A 17,657-nucleotide genomic window follows, 5' to 3' on the forward strand; every position below is an offset into this window, starting at 1 on the left:
TGCAGGGATTCATCGCTGGCCAACTTTCCTGCTTCTTTCAGCAGCACTTCAGGTCCCACGGGGCTCACTGATGGACGTACAGATAGGTGTATAATAAATTACACAGGGCACCATTTGCCGGCGGTTGAATCACAGACCCAGACCAGCAGGGAATCTGAATCGTTTATTCAAAGGAGTGAGTTGGTTTTATACATTTTTCCAAGGCACAGTATTTCCTTATATGGCATGACCTATCCTGTGTTGCCACATCAGCAATGTGACACTTCCTCAATGTCCTTCTATGGGGTGATCACTCGCTGTTCACCCATCTGTCAGCTCCTGGCAGGCTCCTCTCTGTAGGGCTCTGCTATGTGACACCTCCTCCCCCAGGGTCCGGCAGAGACAAACCTCTCTGTGCTACTATGTGCTCCTTTGTGCTGCCATGGGCCTCTGCACAAGGGAGAGAGGTTTGCACTACTTATTTTTGCTTTTTGCTGTTTTTAGTCCAGACAAAATTGTTCTTACAGAGGTCTTGGTAGAATAAATGCAAAATGGTTTCTCTTTTAAAAATACTCATTCTTAGCTTTTGGTCAACAGAGGTGGCCTTTTGTAAATTACTGCATTATTTTTGTGTAGCATGTAGTAAAATGTAGTGTGGTGTATTGATGTTGAATCAGGCTGCCACTGGGGTAGTTGAAAGTCACCCAAATATATCCCTTCACTTTGGTTTAAAAATCTATTCTTGCAGTTTGGGGGAAAAAATTTATATGTTTCACTTTTTATTCATTCTTCAGAACAGAGACAATAGAGTGCCTTTGGATTTCATGTATCATGTCAAAGCTGGCCTCATTTGACAGCTTAGCGATACGTAGAAAATGCTGAGCAAGAGATGGGTACTTTTGTTTTTCAAGTGGAAGTTTCAATTTATTTGGTTTGAGAAGGGTGAAAGGGGAGAAAACAGGAGGGTTGTGACAGAAAGCAATATAGAAATAGTAGTCATTGCGAGTTACTTGCTTTTTCATTTTTCACGTTAAAGAATGATGGTGGCAATAAATAGTAAAAGGACATGGAAAAGAAATTACAGTCTTGCAGTACATAAATAAAAGTAGAATATCCATGAGTTTTGTATTTCATTTGAAAGGTATTTTAGCAAATTGTAACTGAAGCAATTACACACTTCTCTTTCATTTTCCTTATTTGTCTTACTTGTACCACTAGTTATTCAAATTAGCATCCTTACTTATTGCAGAGGAAATCCAAAATTACCACAGTTTTAAACTGCATTTAGCCTATGGCACATTATACACTTTTGTACTGTCTCTGAGATTAAATTTGATTCATTTAACAGGACTACAGAAAAAATTAGATACTAGATTTTCTAGATTAAAATTTTCTTAGAGAAGGCAACCTGGTCTAGTGAAAGGTGTCCCTGACCACGGTGGGGGATTTAGAACTAAATAATCTTTAAGGCCCCCTTTCAATCCAAACCATTCTATGATTCCATGAAACATCTCTCATATGGTATATGACAATTAAAGTGATCTGTGTAACAACTAGTGAGTCTGACAGTATTGTGATTAATAATCTCTAATGTTCTGGGAATAACATGCTTGGCCCTACTGCCTATAGGGTGTTTCAATACAGTGATCTTTAAATTTTTAAAAAAATTTATTTACAAATGAAAGTTAAAATGTTTTAGAAATTTACCTATTATAATTTAAACTATATGATATTTATTTAATTAAGTCTCGGTGCATGTGTAGTTACATAGCATCTGTTTAAAGTAAATAGCAAGGAATTTGTTTGTAACTGAAGTTAAAGAAAAAAGTAAATCATTTGTCAGAGTTAGTTTCCTACATGTTTCAGTTGTACATGACTTAATATGTAATCACATAGTGTAATTAGGAAGTTCTGGAGTGCTTCGTAAGCACTTACCTATATTGCTGTTAGGATTCTGGCATTAAAATGTACCATGACACTCTGTTGATCTTTTTGCTTTTGTGTGATGTCTCTAGAAGTAAAATGTCCTCACTTAGGTGCCACCTGATGGTATCCTGGAAAGGAGTTACTGAATGTATCCAGGTGTATAGGCTGGTGAAAGACAGTTTTGTAGAATCTTCTGATGCCAAGTGCATTATGGCTATGTGCTGTGACATGTATGTCATACTATTTTGGTTAAATATATTCAGTTGATTTTGATTGTATTTCATGGCCGGGGGGGGGGGGGGCAGGGTGTGAGATCTGAAGGAAAATTGTGTCTCTGAGATTTTTTTCATAGAGGAACAGTTCTTATGCTAGAGTTAACACCAACAATACCATTAATTTAATGGTAAAATGGTAAAACTGACTGTGAAGGTCTGTGAAAGTGAAGAGGACACAACAGACATCCAACAGTATTTGCAGTATTATGAATTCAATATCCTATAAAGGTGGTGTGAAGGTGTTAATAATAATGGATAAACACACAGAAGTTTCACAAGATTGTGTAGTCATGCTTATTTTGGCCATAGAAAATGTGGTCCATCTAATTAAAATGGGAAGTATAGAGACTCTGCTATTAAAAAAAAATCTCAAACTGTGATGACTAGAAACTGTTTCCTGTTTCCCATCTACCTTTCCTTTTTACTTCTCGTGCTTTTATACCCCATTAGGAACTATTGATCTGTGTGCCCCTATTACTCTTCTAGTGCTGACTTAAAGTGTGCTGCATATTGATGCTATACCCAGAGAGAGTCTGAAGCATTCCAAAATATCTGATTAGATGAAAAAGTACATCTTATTCCCACATTGTCTGCACTTCCTCATGCTGAAACTACCAAGCCAGGGCTGAGTTAGCATTTCATCTTACAGACCAGATGAACTTGTTATAGTAAGTGGTATATTTTGAAATGCAGTGGTTACATAGGAGTTTCTGAAAAATGCAGCTGTATTTTGGGCAAGTGTAAAATAACAACACTAAGCATTGCCAAGTAATTACTTGGAATTACTTCTGGCAGCCAGTATGTACCAAACAGGTCAACTCTGGTTTCAGAATCTGAACAGTATAAAAAATCAGAGTAAGTATTTTCTTTTTTTTTTAATGATTTAATTTTACATTCATGATGAGACCTCTTCAAAAGCAGAGGCCAAGTTCAGTTTTGGAGTTATTTGGTTAAAAACCAACCAGTCAAACAAACCCTAGTAAATATATTGTGTTTTTTCTTGTGGTGACACCACTTCTGGAAAAGTCCCTTTCATTTCAGTTGGACAGTATGGAGAACAGGCCTGTTGAGTGAAGCTTTTTTAATAGGTTAGGGCTGCTCTGACAAGGAACAGCCATGAAAAGATATTAGTTGCTTCTTTCTTTGGATTGAAGTGCCTAGTTTATATTTTTCTCATGAAGCTGCTCCCATCAGTGTACAATTCCCAGTCTGGATCCTTCAAAGGAACATCTTTCAGGTCTGGTCTGCTGGAATAAGTTTCCTCTATTCTCTGCAAACAATCATGCTCAGGCACACTGTCAAGTAATGTGGATGATAAAAACATCGCAGGGTTTGCCAGAGAAGTTGTCTTTAGAGTAACATCATCCTGTTCTAACAATACAGATTGGTATTTGAGCGTTCTAGGGGATAGGCAGTGTCCCCCCTTTTGCTCCAGTACATTTATCACTGCATGGGGTACATACATGACAGTGTGTGAATTTATGGGCCTCCTGTATCAGAAGGACTGTTGCTGCCACAAGTTTCAAGCATCCTGGCCAACCTTGGGCTACCTTGTCTAGTTGTTTTGAAAAATAGGCCACAGCTCTTCGCTGGTCTCCAAGGTGCTGTTTCAGTACCCCCAGAGCAACATTCAGTTGCTCATGTGTAAAGAGTTCAAAAGGTTTAGTCAAGTCTGGCAGCCCCAGAGCTGGGGCTGACAATAGGGAATGTTTCAGCTGTTTAAATGCAGCCCTGGCATTCTGTGTCCACATGATTGTCCCTTTTTCAGCTGCTTCAAGGACCTCATATAAAGGTCTTACCAGTAGCCCATAGTTTGATATCCATTGGCAACACCAACCTACCATTCCCAGGAAGGCCTGCATCTCCCTTACGGTATAGGGCTCTGGAAATCGGCAGATGGCTTCCTTCTGCTCTCTGCTGAGTTGTTGATGTCCATGGAAAATTTCCAGGCCCAGGTATACTACTGTTTCCCTGGCAACCTGTGCCTTCTCTTTCGAGACCCGATACCCTCTCTGGCCTAAAATGTTCAACAGACTTACAGTGAGCTCGATGCAGTCATCTCGCATCTTGGCTGCTATCAAGACGTCATCAACATACTGGAGAACTGCTCTTCCTGGTTCTTGTTTCCTCCAGTCCTCCAGCTCCTCTGACAGCTGGTTTCCAAATACATTCAGGCTCTTCTTCAATCCTTTTCCTGCTAACTCTGTCAGCATTTAGGAACCAAATGGATGTTTTTGCCATCACTGGTGATAAAATTTTGCTGGGCAAATGTAGCTCTATATTCCAGCATAGTTTGACTTCCATTTTTTAACTTGACCATGCCTGTGGTTAGTGAAGTGGAAATGAAAAAGCTTGTAGTCCTTTTTTTCCCCTTTTGAGAGGAAAGAATATATCCTTTAACAGATGTCTTGGTATGTCTTGTACATAGGGGAGGACAATTCTGTTTTGATTCTCTCCCTAGTGTATTGATTCTTGTGATATGCAGAAGCAAGCATCATATGTGGTATGAGCAGAAAACAGCAGATATGGTCAGGCAGAAGAAAAGGACAGACCTAAGCATTCCGTGATTAGGTGTGGTGTCTTATTTCAGGACAGCAATTTAAATTAATAATAAGAAATTAGTAGTAGTTTCATTAATGTGTGTTGTTCCTTCAGCTGCAAGGAAAAAAAAAAAACCATTGTAAATTTTTCAGAATAAAGATATTTGGAATATTAATTTACCTATATTCTGGATCTTGTTTTTGTAATTCATATCAGCTTTTATGTCCAAATATTTTTTAGTATACCTTGCTTGGACCATGGCTGTTACACCAAATAGAGCTAAATCCTTAGAGCCAGCAGATCTGTTGAAAGCCAAGTTACCAATTTAACAGACATATTTAAAAGCATGAGCCTTCCTCTAAAAATAGCATCTGAATACACCATGACTAGCTCATTAGACCTTTTTCAGATCTAAAATGTGGCAGCTCTATTTTTGCCTTCTGTTTCTTCCTTAAACTTGTCACACTACACTGAAACATTAAATGAAAGCAGAGAAAAGCCATCATCTTCCAGTATTCTTGCTCAGGGATTTGAGTGTCTGAGGAAGGGGAGCGCTGGTGGAGCTGTTCCAGTCAGCCAGGCCTAGGTGGTCTCCACCTCAGGAGAGCCTTGGAGAGGGCTTGACTCATGTGGCCACATTGTAGGGTTGTTGTTTTTATTTTAAAGAAGTTAGTCCTTAAATAGGTGATTTAGGAGGATATTTAAGGACAGAAATCCAGAACGCTCAAGAAATATCAGTAAGAAGTCACTTCTCTACACCCCTACCCAAATGATCATGGGTTCCAGAAAGGCTGCTTAAATAAATACGTGTCCTATAAGCATCCAATTGTAGAGCAGATAGGATTAGCATGAATCTTCCTTGAATCTTCTTATAACTATCCTAAGAAAAAAAGGATACCATTATTTTAAAATCACTTACTCCTATTGTTGATAATACAGAGCCTTTAATTTAGTGTTTTCTGAACAGTTGGAAACTCGAGAATGCTATGCTTTTTTTTCCATTGACTGTTCTAAGAGGTGAAAATGTTCAGAACAGTCTTAATCTAAATAACTGCCTTTTTAGCTGATCTCCATTTTGGAAGGTTCAAACTTCTGTTAGCATTCCATTCTAACAACTCCAAAGTGCTTCTCCAAAACAATGAAAATCATAATTTTTTCTGAATTTATTGCAAGGATAATGATTTTTTTAACTCTTTCTGTCCTCATAATGTTGCAGATTTAAAAAAAAAAATTCTATATCAGAATTACAACATTTCTGTGGATCTTCATAATTGTCCTATAGAATATGCTCTTTATAGTCATATGTGATGGTATTTTCACATCAAAAGGCAAAGGTACAGGTGTTCAGGATACTACTAAGTTCCATTTCTTAGTTTTTCATGCATGAAAATATAATTTTCAATATTTCATTGCTGTAATTTTTGTGAGGTTTTTTTAATAATTTTTTTATATATGCAAAAAACTTTCAGTGAAAGAAATTCATTGCTTTATATTGTTGTCAAAGGAATAGTACTGGGAAGAACAGCAAAACTAATTCAGGTGTAATTTTGCAGCAAGACTTACAATAAATATGTAAATAATGTGTTTTGCAGCTGTTTCTAAAATGCCACTTAGACTTTTGCTGACACTTCACTATGCTATGTCAATTGATGATAACTTGCATTTCAGTTCACTGGTGTTAAGGGAGACACTGGGAAGAAAGAATTTATTGATTACCAGTATAAATTTTAATATGGGCAACAGGAATTAATGAAGTTTATTAGCAGATGAAGTTACAAAAACCATCTTCGTAGTGAAGTCATATATTCAGTATTTTTGTGAACTTGTGTTGTGAAAGGGTGTATCAAGACAATATTTTACACGGCACATATTAAAAACCCCTTGTGATTGTTGCATGTGAATAGAATCTGCAATGCTGTACCTGAGCCTCTAACCTTCCCACTCTCATGAGACATCCTCTATTGTACCATGGATAAGGACTGAGATGAAGTGGGTATGTTAGGGGATTCACTGTTACTCCAGATTCCTATGGTTAATTTGAAGCAACTTTAGTTTTTTCAGTAGCCAAAGAAGTATGCAAAACATGTGAGAGTCCATACACTTTACTAATAGTTACACTTGTTGGGGGAAATTGGAAGTTTGTGCATGGTTTTTTTTGTAAATCTCCCTTTTTTTGGGTGTGTGGGAAAGTTACCACAGCACTGCTGCACACCTTTATTTGGAGAACCAGGTGAGAAAATGTGCTTCATACACAGAAGTCTTAGGGCAATATGCTTCTTGCATGTAGTATGAGTAGAACGTAGTCCAGCTGTGAGGTTGTCTTCAGTCTTAAACTCTTTTTTCCCTCTCCTACTTGCTCGAGCCTTTAATTTTTCTTTCATGTCCAATTATTTCTTAGAAATGGCATGAATTACTGGATTCAAGATTACTATTTTGATTCTTACAGGAATTTGGATATTAATCTGGATATAAAACCTTGCAGGCTACTCAGGAAGGAGTGTATGTTATTGACACTAATGTAGGTGTAATGCCTTATGTTTCAGAAAGGTTTAATATGTCTGCCAGCAATGATCTGATTTTCATTTTTTGACTTCTCAGAATGTATGTGGTTAATACTGTGTAATATTTTTGGCTTTGCTCTACAAAGAGAAGATACTAATAAAACAAAGCATGGGTATAAAACACTTCTTTCCAGTGGCTTTATAGTATTTTAAAGTATTTATTTCAACTTGTAAACCTCAAGTCCACCAATTGTTAGAGGATTAAGAAATGTACAGATTCGTGGCCATTTCTTGCATTATTCTACTGTAGGTAGAATATTCTTTTGGTTCTCAGTGTCAGATAAAATTGAAATGATAGGCATTTTACCCGAGGAAATTTTAATGGTTTTTATTTGAAATTAAGTTGAAATACGGTCTATGAATACTATGTACTGGACATTTGTATTCATATACATGAGCTATAAGTGACAAAGCAAGTTGAACTGAATCTCTGTGGAATAACTGATTGTCATTTGAGCATATTTTTGTACTTTGATTGCATTATTTTCTTTGTTAAGCTCTGTTCTCTAAAAGACCATGTATGTTATGGATATGTTTGGGCCATAAAGATGGCACACCAAACCCAGGGATGATCACCCAGTTTGGTAAAAGTGTTGTGTAGGAGCACCTACTCCATTCTTCTTTTTTTTCTTATGGCATACAACAACAGCCATTACCAGTTTTTTACCCACACTTCTTCTTAACGTATCCACTGTAACTAATACATGCAGCAGGTGGTTGTGGAAGAAGCAGGTGTTCAATCAGTGAGACTTTTTGGTCTGTGTGTCTTAGTATCTCAGTTGTTTTATGCATGCTCAAATACTGCATGATATTTCAGAAATTACCTAATTTTCCCCTTTTATCCCAGTGCTCCTTTTAGTGATAGCATTGCAGTGCATTTTTCAGTTGAAAATCTTTTATCACACTGAAAGCTCATGTGTGGGAACCCCTGTATTCTTACTGGGAATATTTTATAGATATATTTGCCTTTTAGCACCATGGTTGTACATAGTATTTGTGTACGTTAGGTGCCTCTGTAAGCTTACAGATTTCCTAAATAATATGATTGATGCCTAATACTAAGTTTAGAGTAACCACCCTGTTGAAATGGCTGTGCAGAGGTTTTGTCTACGGTCTGGTCTGATGTAATGGGAAGAACAGGGACTGCAGTATTAATTTGAGGTGCCATGGGTATTACTGCCTATGATACTGCCAATCACATGAATTATGAATGTTTCCCATACACTTAGGTTTTTTTCTAACCCCCTCTCCAAAATGTATCAATCTTTGTCTCATTAGACCATTTACTAAACACTGCTGACACAGATAGTGCTTAGAAGAAGTAAGGGAGCAGATAGTAACTAATTATTTGCTAGTTTTGTGCAAGGAAAAGAAGTAGTAGTTAGAGCCTCTGATGAAACACTTTTATGTAGAACAAAAATAACCATAAGATTGTTTGTTTCAAACAAAATACTGAAACTGAATTTTTATGGGAAAAAAATAAAAAAGGAATCATGAAAACCATTATTTTATAAAATTATTTTTGCTGGAAGAAAACTCATTTCATCTTTTTGTCTGGAAACAGTGAATAGTTTGCTCTGGAGAAGGAGATTTAGGAGATTTACAAACTTTTTTATAATGTGATATATTCTCAATACTCATATTTTCAGCTATTTACTTAGTTAAGTCAATATTCAGTGCTCAGTATGACTCTTAATTACTATTTCCATATTCTCAGTAACAGTAGCATAGCAAGTTTGTCTGGAAAGTGGTGGCAAGAAGCTTGTGGTTTGGTGTCAATTTTTAAGCATTCATATGTTGCAAGGTACTAATAATGTGGCATGTGAGAAAGAGGAAATTCAGTAAATTACAATCTTCTATATATTCTTCCTAAAAAAAAGCCCCAATAAAAATATGGTTTTATTTACCGTGAATAAATCCCTAGGCACGTAATGGTAAAGCTTTTGGTGCAGAAACCCCCTCACCATCTCTTCACTGTTGTGATTGTATTTGGCATTCTGTGCCTTATGGCAAATCAGCTAGAGTTAAAAAATACAAGGGAAGGGTATTGAATTGACTATTTAGAAGTTGTTCAATTAATAGGCTTCTTAATTTCACTTAAAAGAAAATTAGTATATGTATGTTTGCCTCTGAATGTGAAGTTTTCTTGAAAGAATCATGAGAATTGGTGGGAGGTCATTGACATCTTCTAACAAAATAAACTTAAAAATTCCAACAACAGTATGAAACTGTGGCATAGCATAAAGATGTATTAGAGGTTAAGATAAAAGCTCCAAAACAGGTAAAAGCTATATACATATACTCAGGCCTATATACAAATACACAGTAGCCAGTTTTATTAGCCCTGAAACATATAAGAAATACAGGGATAAACTTGTTAGCTCAGCCTATCGCACCAAGACAAGGTGCAATAATGTTAAACTGAATGCGGGTAGATTCTGACTAGTTACAAGCAAGAAATTTTACAATAAGGGTGGTAAAGCATTCCAGTCCTATTGTTACTGAGTGTATTTGGATTGCTGATTATTTTCTGAAGATATACTTGAAAAATCTGAATATGCAGTAAGTTACAAATGTATACTGCTTACACTTTCCCAAATACAGATTTGAGTTACTGATGTAGCAGTAATGACATGCAAGGTAGGACACCTTGTACTTAGTACGCCTATGATGATTTTTTTCCCAGAGTTTAGGTGAAATTACATTTTTAAGCTGTTTTCAAACTAAAGTGTAAAGGTTTAGGCACTGGTGCTGTTGGCAGATCAGAAAAGAGCTGTCAAAAAGTACGGAATCATATTAGAACTGTAAGACTTATATGTGCACACTTTGCATATGTCATACAGCTTTTTAAACATGGTGGTGCTGGTACATACATGGTTTGTTTCTCAAAGTTGGACTCAGAGCAGGATTTGCAATGTCAAGACCTATCTTACATATTTAAGTAATAGATTTCATCATGTCCGTATATGTGACTACTAAAACAAGCCCACTGTGCAAATCCCTAGTGCAGTCTGCCCTTAAAAGAGGTATTTTCAAAAGCAGCAGTAATTCAGTGCATTTGATTGGTTGATTTTAAGTACTTGGTTTGATTATTTTATCATGTTTATTTTTAGATTTTAACAAACTTTTAATAATGGCAGGTTATAAGTTTGTGCATTAAGGTTTTCATAAACAATTTACAAAGCCAATACTGAATTCAGTTGGAGTTCTCATGCCCTAAGTACCGTTTTCTAGAAGATACTACTCTTAGCAGCCTGAAATGCATCCAGATGGTTTGTGGAATAGAAGTATAAAGATAAGGAAGAATGTAAATCTATTTCCTTAGCCTACGTCTCCCCACGTGTTTTCAGAAACTTGGACTTCTTTATCTCCTAGGAATATATGCTTTATAGTCTTACAAATGTCTTTCTGAAGAAGATAGGACCGCTTCTTTAACTGATAATTACACAGTGAAAATTATTTTCTGGGTAATTAGTATTATCAGACAGGACTAGGTCATCAATTGGTGTTAAGTAGTGGTGACTTATTTTTGTATGTCATTGGACACCTGGCCATTAGAAGAAACTAGTGGATAAAAAATTGCAGAATTAATGGAATACTATTTATATTAGGAATGTGATAACATGTAAATGTTCTGGAGGAGCCCGTTCCAACATTGCTTCTTACCATCCTTTACCTCAACATCCTTTACCTCAGAGCAGTCTGTTAAGTTATGAAAATATTTTTGTGTCAGGATACATTTTTGGGGCATACTAGCTATAGGCTAATTCATTGAGGATGTTGTGGAGATGATCTGTTTCAGTCAGGTCATACTGGTTGCTGAAATGACAACTAATTTCTGAATCGCATTTTGTCACCTGCATTCAATGCATATGTGTGATTACCTATGTATGTATTTATATAATTGGGGTAAAAATCTGCTGAACAATGGCATAATGAGAACTTCTCAACCCTAAGAAAAAAGCACAAAGCTACTGCAAAATTAAACAAGGTTTGAAAATTAGATATGAAGGAGAAATTTCAAGTTTAATACTTTTTTTTCAAAAATTGCAGTTCTAAGTCAAATAAAAATACCAAATTTCAGAACGTCTTATCAACTACAGTGATAATACCAAAAACCAAAGTACCAAAAGCTCATTTAAATATGGGGTAAAGTTAGTTTGCAAATAATATTTACATACTGTGTTGTAAGTAAACTAAAATAAAAATGCATGGACTAAACTGTACAAATTATGCCTTATCTTGCTAGCATGGCTTTCTTTGTGTGAGAGCTGTTGGTGACATGATAAACAAATAATGGAAGTTAACAGGTTTAAGAAAGCATATTATTCACAAGTGCTGCTTTAGATGTTGATGAATTCTAGAGCATGATGATATGGTTTCCAAATGGACAAAGAGGAGGTTTTTTTCTCACAGCATTCTGTACACTTAATGTTTTTCAAAATTTGTCTGATCCTTGTCGAACTTGAGTAAAATACTATGTGTTATCACACCTATTATCACTGGTATTTTTTTCTCACATTAAATTGAATTGGGCTTGCATGTTCATTTTCAGCTTCCCCTTCCGGCACACATTTTTCTGAGTTAATGTTTCATATTTATTTCATTTTTCCATTAATTTCTTCCTCTTCAGGTGCAATCTAGCTCCTGTGGTGGAGTTTGCTGCCGATGTGGGAACGAAATCTGATTTTATTACCATGAACCCATCAGTTGTACAAAGAGCATTTGGAGGCTTTCGGAATGAGAGTGACAGAGAAAAATTTGTGCATAGACTATCCATGCTGAATGACAGTGTCCTTTGGATCCCAGCTTTCATGGTCAAAGGTGGAGAGAAGCATGTGGAGTGGGTTAATGCATTAATCCTTAAGAATAAATTGAAAGTGCGAACCGCCTATCCATCACTGAGACTTATTCATGCTGTCAGAGGGTAAGTGTATGGAAAAGACTGGTCTGTCCTTAGGACAATGACGCTCATAATTAGAATTCCTAGCAGCCAGAAAAAAAGATGAATGTCAAAAGGAGCATGGATTGCATTTCTGATAATTTTGTTTGGTAACAAATATTGGCCACTCATTTAGCCAGCTCTGCTGCAAAGAGCTGAAATGCATTAGCAAAATAACTTTTCCAATTGCACTTTTATGTGTGAAAATGTATCATCATTTAATGATAAGCTAATCTTAAAAATACTCTGAATTCAGTGTACAATGAAAGTGCTACATGTTTTCTTTCGGAAACAACTGTGAAGATAAAAAATACAATCTAATAGCATCAGGAGTAAGATAGCAATCCTGTAAATAATGAAGCCTGGCAGATCTGAAAATACTGAGCCCCTTCATAAAACATCTGGGATTTGGAGCAACCTTTCTCCTTTTGAATTTGGCCAGATGCTTGGTCAATTAAAAAACATTGATCAGAATTACTGAAAATGTTAACAAAACCACTTATTAGAAAAAATATCTGTGCTGTGAGCAGATATTTTTCTTTTTAACCCCATAATTAAACAAAACTTTCAGATGAAGGCTCCAATGCCTTTGTCACTACTATATACTACAAGTATATAGGGCTATGCCTGAAAATCATTCAAAAGATGATGGTAATGAAATGTGTTTGTACATCAAATCATGACAGAATGGTAGTATTCAGCTTCAGTTTCTTGAAATTTGCTGTCTGTTTGTGGGGTTTAGGAAGGTGCCTTAAAGTACTGCTATTAACTTGTACACCAGTTACTGATTATGTAGCTGTTCTTACCGTTACAGCAGCAGAGATAAGTTTAGAAAGCATGTTTGAACTGTTATCCCAATGTAGTATGAGAATAAAGCTTAGAAAGCAGTTGTTCTTCAGGGTATTTTGACATGTCTCATAGATTACCTGCTGCATTCCCTTTCTGGTGCACTCCTGGCACTGGAAAAAAAATAATCTGTTGCCTTTGAAATTAGGAAATCCTTCAGAAAACCTTTACTTTTTTACTCAGTCCGTTTTGTTACACGTTTAGACTTTAGCTATTTATGGGCCATGATTGTGTTGAATTTTCAAATATTCAAAATGTCTGTAATACATAGGTATGGTGGTTTATATGTGTATATAAATCTGTCTGAGATTGCTTCCAATTTACAAACAACAGTTTTAATTTCCAACTGCTAAATCTGGGCAAAGTTATCAAATGTGAATGGTAATTCAGAATGTGCAGTCTTTAAGCTGGCTAACTTGAAGGTCCTTCAGGTGGCTCCATCTTAAAAAAATTGCTAGTACCTACATTGCCTCTCTGAATGAGGCAACAAAAGCTCTGCCATCTGAATTGTTGAAAATTTGGATTCAACTGTATTTTAGATTATACCTAGCAGTGTCATCTGATACGACTGCATAGATTCATCCAGTTGTTGAATCTGCGCTTAAAACTCCATAGTAAATTTAAATCGATATCAAGAGTTCTTTGATGTAATGAACCTAAAATTTTAATAAAATGTGGAACTATGGTATATTTAGGGCCAAATAATTTCATATCTAATCATCAATAAGGTTCATCATTCCAGCCTGACATGTTAAATACAAATAGAGAGCATCCTATGCTGAAGGGTGCAGGCTCAAGGTTTGGAAAGTGTTGTCTGTATTCCTTTTTATATGTATCAAACTGTCAAAATTTTTCCTTCATTAGTCTTTAAAGCATATGGTGTAGGCACTTTCTAATGGCAGAATATAAAGTTTCTTAGACTCCTGATCTAGTGAGGCCAAATTCTTCATTCCTAATGAAGAATAAAATTATATTAGAGTTTTATCTAAAAACAGGTCAGTTTCGCTACAATCACAGCACTGTAATGAAATTCTCACTCCTGCTCTTCCTTCTCTTTTAATGAAAGAAACTTTATGAGCAGTATGTAGTGTTCCAGAGTTGCTATTGATCAGATTATTGCATTCTGAGATAATTTTGAAAACTTTTCTTTCTGTCCATTTGTGTACTTTTTGGATTAAAAAAGAAAAGATAATGTGGTATTGGAAAAAGAAACTACTGTTTTGCTGCTTTCATGCCTTATAAAACTTCTGTGAGTGACGGCTGCTCCTCTAAAATCTCAGAAGGATTTTAGGTTTTAAAACCGGATTATATACATACAAAGTCCAACATGATAACTACTTTTTAAATCAGTAGTATCATAAATGGCCACTGGATTCAGATTTTTTTCCTCAGTAGATTTAGATCAATTGTGATTTCCTGTGATAATTTTTCTCTATTTTGCTTTTTCACTTCTTGATCAATAAGTTTTGAATATTAGATTTTGAAAGTGATTTGGGAGCCATTGCATGATTTTTATAAAGTGTCTCTAAAAGCCTAAAAGCTAATTTATGGAGCTTTTAATGTCACTCTGCACATATTGACAAAATAAATGAGACAATTAATACATGACAGAGTTCAAGTTGTAACTTAGATCTTTAAATGAACATCTTAACTGATTAAAAACATTTACTTGCTCTCTAATATCACTGCCAAGAAGATTAATTATAAAGTAATTATAATGAACAAACTACAAAACTTTTTTAAAATTTACTTCAATGACCAATTTCAGAAACTTTTTTTTATTAATAAGGCTGCGATTTAATGCCAAACTATTTCATTAGGATTATTTGTAGCAACAGTTTCCAAATGAAGTTATACTCTCTGAGGTGTGGAAAGTGTCTGTACAGAGGCTTGTCTCAGTAGCAGAGCTGTAATTGAATATGGATTAAACAGCAGGCAAATAGGAACTGAGCATGCTGGGATTAGAGTCCAGATCATGTTGTTTACTTCAAGTGGCGGCAGACAACCAAGCTCAAAAGTAGGATCAGCAGGATGTTCACCTATGGATCCCGCCTTGCAGATCCGTGGAGGGATTAGAGAGGGTTCCTGAGACTAAACATGTAGTTGGTACATTGGGTGGAGGTCAGTTAACCCCCAGAGCCTTGCACAGCTCTTTTTTTTTGTGCTTCTGCTGGTGACGTCTGCTGAAGAGGTTGAGCACCACCACCCCCTTGTCCTGCCAAGCAATACAGATTTAAAATATACTGGTTTTCTGAGAAGTTTTTTCTCATATTTCCTCTCCTAAATACACAAAACAAAGTTCTCACGCTCATCTTGATGTGTAAGAATGTTTTCTTGGCTGCTTTTCCAGCTAAAGCCATCCAGTAGGAAAGTGAATGTTTTGAACTATTAGTCACTCAGCAGCAGTATCACTAAAATTGCCTCACATTAGTCTCCTTCCCATCTTTTGGGTATGAAACAGTTGCATGGACATCCTGTGGGATTTGCCTGTGCTCTGCTTATTTCCTCTTTGATACTGCCTGTGAAAGAGCAGTATCGTCCTGCATTAAACATGGCACAACTCCCACTGAAATCTCTTGAGTTTTGCCTTTGTAAGGAGTATGCTGTACCTATTTATGGTCACTTCCCAGTGCAGGGTCTTTTTTATTTTACTAGTGAAAGCAAACAGCTGTTCTTTGGATGTTGTGACCTTTTGCACAACTTTACCACATCTTCAGAGTTCTTTACTCTGGGAATTAGAGAGAAAATACTTTCAGAAACTGAAACATGCAGAAATCAAGTTGTTCTCCAGCAGCTCTGTGCTGAGAAATAAGTACTGTGAGTAATCTATATTGTCAACACTTCTGTTTCTTTTCTCCCTGCTAACAGATTTCCCTTTTCAGTTTACTGCTAAAATGTATTTATTAAGAAAGGATGTTTTGGAATAAATGGATGAATAAATCGCCTGAGAAAACAAAATATTACAAAAATGGCCATTAAGCTAAAAGTAGAATTCTAAATATAAAATTACTGTGTCTTATGCATCTTGTATATAAATATTCAAAATTCTGGGAAAAAATTTCACACTAGCTTCTTTTCAGTAGAATACAATCCTGTTTTTTATGTATGTGGACATTACAAACAGGAGTTCCATATTGTAGTACCCTTGTGCCCTAGCATAAGGTATCCTTGGAACTGGCTTTGTTTAACTTACAAAAACAAATGGGATGCATGTTAGTTTTGATTTTAAGAACCTAATCTATTATGTGAAGTTGTTCTTCTAATCCCAATATCCTGTCATATGCAGAGAGCAGGAAGTGATGTTCCTGTTCTTGAAGTGGAGACACTCCAGGGTTGACTTTTCAGTCTGGCAGCTACTTGCCAGAGCTGCAGTACCCCTACATCTCTTAAGGATATAGTTCAAAGTTTCTCAGGAGAAGCTTTTATTTCCTTTGCACAAGTTCTCCTATTTTATCACATTTCTGAAAGATTTAGCAAGGTCTGTCAAGGGATATCTCACTTTTTGAGAGAGAGTTTTCTTTAGAGGCAAGCACAGTTGAGCTAGAGCACATGAAGGCGGAACTGTGCACTAAACTGCCTTTTTATATTTTTCACTGCATGGTCCATTTTGCCAGGTAAGCCAAGAAAAACTTACCATGGTAATAGGGATATTTTTATCTACTTTTTTTATTCATATTCACCTTTTGACAATAAACTTCTGTGAGTTTTTGTTTTGGGAGAACGGTTTCCTCTCTTACTGAAGCAACTGTTCTGTTCCTTATCAGCAATGTTTATATAACACTTGTAAAACTTACTCTTCTCAGATTGAATTTCAGGTTTCAACTAGTAGAGAGCAACAGAATTAGTCATAAGAAAAAATAGGAATGAAATTTTCCATTTTCAAGTTTGGCTGCTTAGTTTATCTACCGTGAGCAACAGCACTGTACCTAATGCTAATGAGTCCTAGGAGCTAAGCAGGAAGTAACATGAAGTTTATTCCGACAGTGTATCTGCAAATTTATATTTATTTGAAAACTATTTTGGTACTGATTATGATTATTTTTCAATTCTAGGTTTGGGGTTCTTTTTAGAATTTGTTTTCCTTACATAAAACCTGTGTTTCTGAAAACCATAAAAATGTGTTATAACTCTCATTTGATCATATTATACAAAACAAACAAAAACTGTAGCTGTGCAATTGAAAAGTAAACTAGAAACAGTTTTTGTAGTCTGTTTTTGATGAACAAGTTACAGAGAGGGGTGGAATCCACAGAGAGTGATGTTACCATATAGTATTAATAGAACTGAGAACAGCTTCTCTTGGGATTTTTTTGGCACATGAGATGAATTATCTGTTGATTCTGGCTGTAATGCGTATGCATGAGAAAATTGTTAGGTTTCCTTCCTGTTTTTTAAAGTGATGTTTCTAAGATAAGACAATAATAAAAATTCTGCTGTTTTTATTTTGATTGTAATGCCTACCAAGGGTTTTTAAAGACGTGCATTTAGTTTTGATCTTACTAAGCTTCTGTGATGAGGAGAGGTTGCATTAAGCATCCACCTGGTAACAGATTTCTTCAAATGCTTAGTTAACTACTGACGTAATAT

The 17,657-nt window shown here is 35.9% G+C and overlaps 1 protein-coding gene across 2 annotated transcripts in view; it reads left to right on the forward strand.

Moving 5' to 3' along the window:
* The window catches only part of ST8SIA4 (ST8 alpha-N-acetyl-neuraminide alpha-2,8-sialyltransferase 4), a 57,535-nt gene that overhangs the window by 18,129 nt on the left and 21,749 nt on the right, over positions 1-17,657 (forward strand). For both annotated transcript variants that reach the window (XM_032095831.1, XM_032095830.1), the window contains exon 4: positions 11,916-12,209. In XM_032095831.1, the coding sequence (XP_031951722.1) occupies positions 11,916-12,209 (294 nt within the window). The remainder of the gene's footprint in view (positions 1-11,915; positions 12,210-17,657) is intronic.

Source organism: Corvus moneduloides, chromosome Z, assembly GCF_009650955.1.
Source record: "Corvus moneduloides isolate bCorMon1 chromosome Z, bCorMon1.pri, whole genome shotgun sequence".
NCBI classification, from domain to species: domain Eukaryota; kingdom Metazoa; phylum Chordata; class Aves; order Passeriformes; family Corvidae; genus Corvus; species Corvus moneduloides.